This window comes from Typopeltis vanoorti, chromosome 15, assembly GCF_054136105.1.
Source record: "Typopeltis vanoorti isolate ZY-2024b chromosome 15, IOZ_Tvanoo_1.0, whole genome shotgun sequence".
In the NCBI taxonomy this organism is placed as follows: Eukaryota; Metazoa; Arthropoda; class Arachnida; order Uropygi; family Thelyphonidae; genus Typopeltis; species Typopeltis vanoorti.
Genome location: NC_143563.1, coordinates 85,422,917 through 85,434,929, shown reverse-complemented (window position 1 = coordinate 85,434,929; position 12,013 = coordinate 85,422,917). Strand labels below are relative to the sequence as shown.

Below are 12,013 nucleotides of genomic sequence, written 5' to 3'. Positions count from 1 at the left end.
GAAGTGATCACCATTTTGAGCAGGATAAAATTGAATTTCATATTGAAAAGAAGAACATGTAAGAAAGGTTTAAAGCAAATAAAAGTTGAGCAGCTCTGAGATGTGAACTGTAGACTAAAATACACAAACCTGATTGAAGAAAAAATGAAAGAGTTTGAGAACAGGAACCAAACCTTGGGGATTCAGTGGCAAGCCTTGAAGAAAACCCTGATTGATTCAGCCCAGAGAGGCATGTGGTAAGGTTGTCTGCAAGGATAGAAAATTCAGAACTCCATGGTAGACACAGAAAGTTAAAGAGACAGTGAAGGAAAAGAAGAAAGCATATCAAAAGTTCCTGGCAAATAAGTCAGCTTGTGCTCTTAGAGAATACAGAGACAAATGTAAGAAAGCTAAACAGTGTGTAAAACTAGCTAAACAAAAGTCATGGGAGGACTTTGGCAAGAACATAGAAAATAAATATCAAGAAGGTGGCAAAATATTCTGGAGGTTGTTGAAGAAGCTTAGAAATGGAGGAAAGAGTGCTGTAAAAGGAATTAGAGATGATAAAGGTGAAATGAAAACGGGAGAAAAAGATATCCTTGAAGTATGGAGTAATTACTTTGAAAATTTGCTAAATGAAACAAGCAGTGATGACAACACAGTGATAAAAAAACACAGGCATGCAGTCAGGAATACATATCCATACCTGAAGTAGAAAAAGCCATCAAAGGCTTGAAATGTGGAAAGGCAGCAGGAGTAGATGATATTCGAAATGCTGAAGTATGGTGGTATAAAAGTCTTACAGTGGCTGCACTGCATAGTTCAGAATGCCTGGACAGAGGGACGAATTCCCGATGATTGGAGTAGAGCTCTCATAGTACCCATATATAAAAAGGGAAATAAAACTGAATGTGAGCATTACAGAGGTATTTCCCTACTGAATGTTCCTGGTAAGATATATGCAAATATACTTGAGAAACGGTTGAGAAGAATTGTGGAAGAAACGCTTGGTGAAGAACAAGCTGGATTCAGGCCAAATAGAGGCTGTCAGGATCAGATCTTCACTTTACGACAAATAGTCGAGAAAGCATGGGAATATAACAAAGATCTGGATTTAAGTTTTGTCAATTTGGAAAAGGCATATGACAAGGTGCCAAGAGAGAAGCTATTCAAAACGCTACAGCTGTGTGGTGTCAATGAGGCATTATATCACGCAATACTTAGTCTTTATTTGAGTTGTAAGTCAGCAGTTAGAATTGAAGGAAGTACAGGAAGATGGTTTAATGTTAAATCTGGTGTGAGACAAGGATGTACATTATCCCCTCTGTTATTCATTATCTATATGGATCACATTACGAAGGAAAGTAGTATTAAACATGATATCAAAATTGGAGATATTAATGTCAGCTCTTTGCATTATGCGGACGATGTTATACTTCTAAATAAATCCGCTACAAGTCTGCAAGATTCTCTGACTAAATTGAATAATTGTTGTAATAGATATGGTATGAAGGTCAGCAATAAAAAGACAGACAATGAAAATAGGCAGAATCATTGAAAATGTCAACTGTGTTGTGAATGAGAACCTGTGGAAGAAGTAAAACATTTCAGCTACTTAGGCACGATTTTTAGCGAAGATGGCAAATTAAATATGGAAATAGACAACAGAATCGGCAAAGCTGGTGTGGTGGGAAGTCAATTGAATAAATTCATATGGAATAAGGAGAAATTAGTCGGAACACTAAATTAGCTATATACAAGACAGTGTTCAAACCAGTTTTAACTTATGGATCTGAGAGCTGGGTCAGAAGTAAAACACTTGACCAAAGACTAGAGACCGCAGATATGAGAGTCCTGAGAAAGATTAGAGGCGTGAACAGATGGAATCAATGGCAATGTCATATTAAAAACGAGGATATTAGGAAAGAACTTGACATTGTCAGCATCCAGGAATGCGTTAGCAGAGCTAATCTCAGGTGGTATGGTCACGTAAACAGAATGGGCGAGGAAAGATTAGCAAAACAAGTGTTCTCTGCCAAGTTAGCAGGAAAATGTAGATATACAGGTGGATTGATACGGTACAAAGTGCCTCAGACAATAGAAATATAAGATCTGGTAATGGTGGAGTCTTGATAAGTAACAGACTCATTTGGAGGAAAATTGTAGATAGGAAGTTAGTAATGATGTAAATTTTTCATGTAGTACTATCATATCCTGTACACCCCTTGAGGGTACATGGCAGGAATTTGATGATGACGATGATATATATATATATGCTTGCATAATATAATTATATTAATTTAATTTCAGTATTTTTTTTTTTCCTGACACTTGACAACGTTTATTATTAACCAGACTGCCAAAATTTGGACTCAAAGATTGTGAGCATACAACCTTCATTATGGCAGAAAGGTTGACGTCGGTTAATCTTGATCTGTGGGCTGTTTTGTTACTTTTCATACATGAGAATAATTGTTCACATAAATAAGTTCTTCCAAAATAACATAGAATATTTGCTGCAAAATATTTTATTTCTGTATATTTTTGACCTAAATGACTGTATATTTTTGGTAAACCAACTTCTTGGTATTTCGCTTTTAGAATGGAATCATTTTGGAAATCAATAAGTTCCATTTGAATACAAATAGGAGCTTTTTCGAAATTAAAGGAAAAAGGATCTGTAAAAAGCGAAAAAACTTCTTCTTGCTCCTTAAAATCTTTAAATCGCCTATCAAATTCTTCTTTTATCTTTTCTAGTTTGGGACAATATTGAGAAAAGGTAAAATTTTGATTCTTATTGTTTAACTGTTCACACATAGGATTTAGAATATTTAGAAACATTCATAAAAATATGTAATTTAGAAACATAGTAATTTAGAATATTCTCTTTTATATGATTTTGAAACAAAACTTACATCTAAAACATGCCAGTGCATCATACATGTGTTATTAACTGATCTTTCCCCTTAAGTTTGACATTTAAATTATTCAAATGTCCTGTAATATCAACTAAGAATGCTAGATCTTGTACCAATGTCTGATCATTAAGAAATGCAACATCATGATTTTTCATTTCTAGGAAATTTGATCTCCTCTAGAAGTAAAAAAAAGCTTTTTAGAAGCTTATGACAAGATAACCAATGAACCGCTGTGTAATAAGGTAACCCTTCAAATTCACTCTGCAAGTCTTTTAAAAATTGTGCAAACTGGCAGTGATTGAGGCCTCCGAATCAGATGAAGTCCACAGCGATTTGTCACAGGCTTGAGTACGCTGCTCATTTCCAACACTTTGCAGCACAGGACCTGCTGATGAATGATGCAGTGGAAAGATTGCAGTTTTGGAATGTCTGGATACATTTCCTTTAACTTTGCTGCAAGTCTTGACACAAAACCTTTATTTTTGCCTATCATTGCTGGAACACCATCGGTTGTCACTGCTACGAGCCTGTTCAGAGGAAGTTGGCATTTTTCAAAAATGCTCCACATGGTGTCAAAAATGTCTTCCCCTGTAGTGGTTCCATGAATGGGAATCATTTCCAAGAACTCTTCAGTAATATTCATATTGTCATCGCAAGCCCAAAGAAACAAAGCTACTTGAGCTACGTTATCAAAACGTTCGTCAAGTGCAATTAAAAAGCACTGTATTTGCGGATATTTCTTGCAACTGGTCATGCAGATTATCTGCCATTTCGGTTATTCTTTCCATCACAGTATTTCTGGACAAAGAAATATCGCGAAATACTTGCACGTTTTTGGGACATACATTTTCGGCTGCTTTTATCACACACTCCTTAACCAAGGAACCGTCACTAAAAGGTTTGGAATGTTTTGCCAATAAATAGCTGATTTTATAACTGGCTCTCACTGCTGATTCATTATCTTTCATAATTTTTGAAAATACTTATTGACTTTGAAGTGAATTCGTCATAATTCTTAATTTTTCTTCTCTCAGTTTACCCTCAAACCGTGAATATTGTTCTTTGTGAATTTTATCGTAGTGCCTTTTTATATTATATTCTTTGGCGACACTAATTGTTTCGTTACAAATAATGCACACAATTTTGTCCTTTGTTTCAGTGCAGAAGTAATTAATTCCCATTTTTCTTGAAATTTTCTCCTCTCATCAGCAATTTTTCTTTTTCTTGTTGGCTTGGAAAGTGACATTGCCTCGGTAAATAAATATATTATTAATATTATTAACAATTTTTATAAAAATCAGGGATGCTACTGATATTCAGCAATTGCCCAGATTTCCAGATTTGAATAGACTGGAAATCTGGGCAACAAAAACAGCTGTCAGTTTAATGTTAGTAAGTGTAAAGTTATGCACTTTAGCATGATTAGAGTTCCAGCAGCATATTATATTATGTGGAGTTATGCTGAGACTCAAGTTAAAGCCAGTTCGGCTGAACGTTCCTTTAGCAAATGGATTGATATTCCATCTATCTCTATAAACAAATTCTTATTCAGGTTATGCAATAGCTATTCAACCTCATATTCATGCACACCAAACTCTTCATCCAATGTAACAGTAGCACTATATTACAAGAAACTGAGAAGGCAAGGGATCTTGGCATAATGGTGGATAGAAATTTGAAGTGTAAAGGTCACATATAAAAAGTTGCAAATACAACTCAAGAGGATAATTGCAATGTTGAAGCGAACTTTGACATGTGAAAATAAGGAAGTCATTTTGCCTCTGGATTATTGTGCGGAGATTTGGTCTACTGGATTCCAAGGGGATAAAGAAGCTGTGGAAAGGGTGCAAAGAAGAGTTTGGAAGAGGGGAAAATAGTCCATTCTACTGCCCCTTTTCCCCTTTTGAATGGGATTTTGTAAGTTGAAGAAATTCACAACCCTTCAAAAAAGTTTTTAAAAAATTATAAAAAAAAAAAAAATCAGCTAACGCCTTTTTATTCCCGTATACGGGGAGTAGGCAAGGCCATTTAGCCCTATCTAACTTTTGGAGACTGAGTGGGCAGTTCAATCTCCACTGGTACCAATCAGAGATAGATGGCCCAAGGCTATCACTAATTAAGCGGTGCTCAGTGAAGAGAGACGGCTCAAATGTGCCGCCATCTCGTGGTCCCTAACCCTAACAATATATTTAATGTCTGAAATAATGTGGGTTCTACGGTCGATTTTCTTGAGTTTAAAAAATTATGATTTGAAAATTATAATCTTATTTAAAAAAATATGATTATGAAAAATAAAGTAATAATGATAATAAATAATTAAAATAGTAACAATAATAAATAAATAAAATAAAGTGGACTGAAAAGACTGCAACAGAAGGCTCTGGAACAAACTAGTGAAAAAAAAAAAATAAATAAAGTGCAAAAATTGAAACAATCTAAATGCAGAAAATTCAATATTTAAACCATATCTTAGGAAATAGCCACAGGGGTGATTTTCTAAGATAAGGCTTACTCCATAATTTGACAGTGTAAAAGAAAGTAAATATGCAGGTCACCACCAGAAGACAAAGTGCCATGTGGATGAAGAATATAAAAAAGATGGAGAGGGAAAAAAAAAACTAGTAGGGAACTTTTATAACTGGCCCAAAACAAAGAAGTATACTATTTGCTGATCAGTGAGAATTTTTGACCTATAGGCATGTAATGAGGTCCTGAACTGTTGTGGGGCAGAATCCCTTGACCTCCCCAATGACATAATGCATTGTCTTGCTGATAGAGACAATGGCTAGTTCCATAGAAATGCCACAAAGTAGGAAGCATTGCATTGTCCTGAATGTTCGGATACCTCTTGGAGTTAAAGGTTCATGGCACCACAACATAGAGGTCCAAGGCCAAACCAGGACCACACCGTTATACCACCACCTCTGAATTTCATAGTTGGGGTTATACACTCTGCCAAGAGACGTTCACTGGTCGTCTGCCATACCCATCTATCTGCTCGATAGAGGGTGTAGCATGATTCATTGCCCCATAAGATTTCAAGTGTCCACATCCCTCTGTACATGCTTGTTGCACCACTAAAGATGATGCTGCATGTTGATTTGGGTAATGTGCAGTTCAATCATGGAAACCCATGTTGTAAGACTCAGTTTTGAATGTTTTTGTGCAGATTCATGTTCCAATCAATGCTCGAAACTCCACATGCCTGATGACAAATAATAGTTTTCACATATTATCCTTAGTAGCCCTTCCACAGTCACATTTGGTGAGTGTGGTGACATCCACTATGGATATCACTTGCAGTCGACTCCCTGTGCTTCACAGGGCGTCGACATCAGTAGGTACCACTGATTGTTGACCTGGGATGGCCCAATGTGTTCAACAATTTGCTGAACACATTGGCCTGCAACATAGCACAATGCTTCTTTCAAACTCTGTCAGTTCCCTTCTCACAGCCATTTCACCCAGACTTGCACTCACTTAGGAGCATTCTGTTCCTTCAATTTATACCATCTACAAACACGACTCATTACATGGCACAATGTACCTTGCTCATGAGGTTTCTGTTGACTTCTTTCTAAACAGTGTATATGTAAATATATTATTTTTAAATTATTACAGTAATAATGTGTGTGTGTTATTAAATATATTCAAATATATTTTTAATTAAAACTGAGATACCAGTAGGGAACTTTTTGAACTGGCCCAAAAATCTGACCAGTCTGTTCATGGCAGTCTGCTTTGCAAAATTCACAAAAACTAAGGGTCATAAGCACCCTTAAACACAGAGCTCAAACAATTTGTTCAAATGAACAAGCTCTAAACCAGGAATACAAGATCATCAACCATACATTTATGAAAAATGGATACAGTAAAAAAACTATTCACAAGATCCACCACAGAGATACCACTAAAAACAAAAAAGATTTCAAGAATGCTATTGCCATACCTTATGTTAGAAGCATTTCCGAAAAAATTGACAGAACACTACACAAATACAACATCAAAACCACCTTTAAACCCCCAATAAAATTAAGACACCTACTCAGTTCTTCAAAAGATCCTCTTCCACACCTAGCCCACCCAGGGGTTTACAAAATACAATGCACATGTGACCTACCATACATAGGGGAAACAGGGTGAACCATCCCAATTAGGAAGGACAAACACAAACGACACATAAAATACCCCCATTTTGGAAAAACCGGCCTTTCTGACCACGCACTCCAAACATACCACAGAATTGATTGGAAAGGTACCAAGTCCCTACCCCGCACCAAAACCTGGTTCGAGAGGAAATTTAAAGAAGCATGTGAAATGTTCAAACATAATCCAAATCCAAACAAAAATGATGGTCTAACCATTCCAAGGATGTGGAGGACCCATTTGCAACCTTTATGGCAACTAGAACAAGCCAAAGAAAAATCTCAATACAATAAGACTAGGTGAAGTGTCCCCCCCCCCTTAACATTCAATAGCAACTTGAACTGTACAAGTCCAGAAGAAAATTGTAGTATAACAATCTGAACTGTACAAATCCAGAAGAATCGTAGTAATCTTAGTACTGGAGGACTTTAGCAGAGTTTATTGTAGTTTTTTATTTAATTTATTTATTTTTAAAATTTTTATTTTATTTTATTTATTTATTTGTTTTTTTTATCACTAGAGGTCAGGCTAAGAATAAGAGAAAAAGATTAATTAACAGCGTAGATTTAATTTACCTTTATTGAGTGCAAGAGCAAGTAGCTTGGTTTCTTATACACATGTATCCTTCAGATGATGACCTCAATACAGGGGTCGAAATGTCAAGTGTTATTTTATTAATAATAAGTAAAATAATCATTTCAACATGTGTGTTTTGTGTCCCTAAATTTGGAAATACGAATGCTTTGCAAAATGATTTCCCAACTCATGAAATGATAATCATAAAATGTGTGTGTTTCTGTACTACATAAATAAATTATGCTATTTTTAAGACCACCAATAGCAATTTTAATTGCATCTTTTTTTTCTTTTTTTATGTTTCATTTTATCATGCTTCAAGCATAGCATATCACAATATTGTCTATTCATTCAGTTTATTATGTCACACATATCTAAAATATTTACTGCTAATACAGTCCTATTGTAATATCCATATACATCATTTCTATAGAATTATTAATCAGTTAAACAACAACAACAACAGCAAAAAACTGAATTTAGAAAACATGTAAATGGTACATGTATTGGAAAGACTTTTATTGGGATTATATTGATCAATTGCATATAATAAACAACTTAAGTATACCAACTAGTTTCATCAACTAAGTCTGTTGGCATCTTCAGGGTACATAACTGATGTAAGGCACTAAAAAGTAAAAAACTGTTACAAACTATAATCAACCGATTCCAATTATATTAAACAAAGAACAGAGCGCGTACAATACAATACAATACAATACAGTGCCAACTATAGAACGTTCCTAAATAACAATAAGTGATATCATCCACGCTCTATGAATGTATTGTACGCACTCTGTTCTTTGTTTAATATAATTGGAATGGGTTGATTATAGTTTGTAACAGTTTTTTTACTTTTTAGTGCCTTACATCAGTTATGTACCCTGAAGATGCCAACAGACTTAGTTGGTGAAACTAGTTGGTATACTTAGTTGTTTATTATATGCACTTGATCAATATAATCCCAATAAAAGTCTTTCCAGAGCTTTTTGGTCAAGAAAATTAAATGTTTTTTTAACAGGTACATGTATTACTTACATGCATTTCATCAAAATATGATTGTCTGTTCTGTATATCAGCAAAATCAAAAGTATTGATTCATGTTTAAAATGTTAAATGAGAAAGGTAAGCTATTTACTTTAAACTATTTAATGGAAAAAAATGTATAATTTTTTGAATACTTACTGATTCCATGTGACACTGCATACTATATGGAGTTTCAAAATCTCTATAGCAATATTTGCACTGTGTCAAATCACTGAGATCTAAATTGCGCTGCCGACTATTTTCAATGTGAGAATTTATATGTTTCATCACTTTGATATTGTTATCTATAATTTTCTTGCAGATATGACACTAAAATATAATGAAAGAAAAAAAAAAAAAAGAAAATGTTAATTTTATAACACCACTTTTTCCAAAATAAAATTAATAGAGCATAAATGTTGAATATTTTCTTTACTCAAATACTGTTTGAGATTTAGTTAAAGTATGTAGCTTCTTCCCCCCACCCCCCAAAAAAAGTGAAAACATCCCATTTTTACCTGCATCTCAGGGCGACATAACTGATACAAAGCATGGTTAATATTGTGTGGTCATGATATGCAGTTATGATAGAACAGTAAGTAAAATAAAATAAAAGTAAATGAAAGTAAAACTAAAATTAAATTAATTAAAATACCCAATACCAAAATAATAAGAGAATGTTTATGATTTGAATTCTAAATGTTCATTATAAAACTTTTCACTTCACCATCATTTTATATAGCAATGCTTTTCATAAGTTACTCAGTTTTTCTATAAAAGATGCATGGTGTGTATGATGCAACAATGCCAGTCTCATATGGGACAAAAGCAGAGCAAAAGCTGTGTTCCACAGATAAGTCTTTAAGTGAATATTAGCAATTTAAGTAATTATTTTTTCTTATATCTTACTTATTTTAAACTGTAATGGCATGTGTGTGTGTGTGTGTGTGTGTGTGTGTGTGTGAAATTTAATAAGGCATATCATTTATGAAGCATTTTAATACATGGCACCAATGCATACAAGGAAAATGACAGCCAAGGCTTCTTTTTTCACTGAGTTTTAGCGTGAGGGATTTGGTAAGATGTACTGTATGTTTTATGTATTCACTGCCAAGAGTGAATGAGTTGTGGTACGAAGGCAAGAATGGAAAGAGAATTTGTTATAAAATTTTCACGTGCCAGTGGAAGATATGCAAGTCGTGTGGAAAGTGAGAAAATGAATTCATGAATGTTAATGATGTAAGGAAAGATAGAGAAAGTGTTCTGGCCAAATCTGAAATAATGAATGATAGTGCACAGAATGAGAGCATGAAAGAAATGGCTGAAAGTAATGTGGATGATAATGAAGTGATGGTGAAATAGCAAGTTTACATGGCATTCTTCACAGGACAAAATTGGAGCTGGAGCAACATCAGGCAGGAGAATGAAAGAAAATGAGAATTCAGAAAGTATGAAATGTAGAACCTGGAAATAAGGATAAGTTATTGTATAGAGATTCGATGAGAAGAGGGAGTATACTTAATGAGCAAGTGATGAAAGCATGTTTCCCAGGTGCAAAATCCAGGATGTTAATGATACTGTTAGTTTCTAAAAGGGAGAAGTGAAAGAGATGATTGTTATGGAAGGAACAAATGATTTGAAAGGGGAGAAATATGAAATGAGAGAAGATATGAAATAGCTGTTGAAAGATGAAAAAGTGCAGAGTAAGTATATAAAAACTGTGAATCTGCCACCTCGGTATGATAGAACAGAGTAGAGAAGAAGGACCATAACTGCTAATGAATCACAAAGAGATTGTGCAGGAGAAATAGTATGCAGTTTATTGATGTATGGCAATGCTGAATAAGATTTCACAGGTTTCCAATTCGGTTGGTAATGACATTACACAAGGTTAATTGTGGATACAAGGAGATACTAAAATGCAATGACTTGGCCAAAAATTATAGGCATCATCGAGACCTGGTTGAAAGAAAATGATATAGTTACAGGAATAGAATATAAAGGGTATTGTATTTTCAGGGCGGATAGAGGGAATAGGACAGGAGGTAGGGTATTGCTGATGAGAGCTGAAAAATTACAACCAACAAAATTAGATAGAAAAAATCAGATAAAAAAATAGGTCATTAAGCACAATTTAGAAACTGATCCACACTTACTTTATATTGATAATTCTTCTTTTCATCTGTATTAATCAACTTTTCATCTGGTGCCATTCTGGCATAGTAATATTCATCTAAAATCATTATGGTTGTCTCTCCATCACCTAAATTACAAAAATTGCAATATAATATAATGATATATAGTAATTAAAACAAGATTGGGGGATTCTAATTGGTCAATAACAATATCTTATAAATATTCAAATATAAGAAAATCTAGCTTGAAAAAAATTAAGATAAAAAAACTGAATTTGGTAATCCTAGTGTTTAGACCAATCTTACCTGATAACTCATTGAGAGAATAATAAACAATACATAACATGTATTTTCTGTTGTTCTCTAAATCACTTATCAGCAAACAAAAAAAAAAGCATTTTTTTTATTACTACTTATTTTTTAAACCATCAAAATAATGCTGCATTTCTACTGTTTTATAGTAATGTATAATAAAAGCATATCTGGTATAACATATATCCAGTGATACTGCCAAAAGGGTTAGGGTTAAGCAAATCTTCCATCAGGATATTTCAATTGGGGGAAAATGCAAATATTAAATATTCTGATAAAAAAAATAAATAACAAAATATTTCTGCATTCATTGAGAGGAAGAAAATGATCCCTGGAAGCAACAACAATTATCTGATTTCAGAAATTTGAATAGCTCTGGGATCACTAAAGGGTCAAAGAACTAGGAGGAGACCTCCACATGGCTTGTAAACACTGCAGAGAACTGACTTAGGCCTACACATGGTCAGAGTATGGGATGCAACCTTGTTTAAAATTCTAGTAAACTTTAATGCCAATTCTTAAAAAAAAAAGCTACAGAGAACCAATCAGCTCTATTTCATTACTGCATGATTAAATGGAGCCAAATTCACCGGCATCTGATTTCCTAAATCCTCTTGAAACTTCAGATGAAATTCCTTTCTTGCATAATGAAGCAGAGACACCTATCTTCCTCCACCTATCAAGAAATCAGTTATAACCCTACAAAAACACAAAAAAGCTGCTTGATGAAGTTGTTAGTTTGATTATGATCTACCAAATATATATTCGGACCATATATGTTTTATATGGTCTACCAAAAATTCATAAAGAAAGTTATCCAGTAAGACCCATCATGAATTGTATTTGCTCTTCCACCTATAGAACTGCTAAATTTCTGTCACATTTATTAACTGTTCATACTGGAAAATCCAGATCATTCAT

At 34.1% G+C, this 12,013-nt stretch overlaps 1 protein-coding gene across 2 annotated transcripts in view; it reads right to left on the bottom strand.

The window, feature by feature from the left end:
* row (zinc finger domain-containing protein relative of woc) overlaps positions 1–12,013 on the bottom strand; it is a 249,864-nt gene that overhangs the window by 64,585 nt on the left and 173,266 nt on the right. For both annotated transcript variants that reach the window (XM_090404758.1, XM_090404759.1), the window contains 2 exons: positions 10,802–10,908; positions 8,805–8,975 (listed from right to left, as the gene is read on the bottom strand). In XM_090404758.1, coding sequence (XP_090260884.1) covers positions 8,805–8,975; positions 10,802–10,908 — 278 coding nt within the window. The remainder of the gene's footprint in view (positions 1–8,804; positions 8,976–10,801; positions 10,909–12,013) is intronic.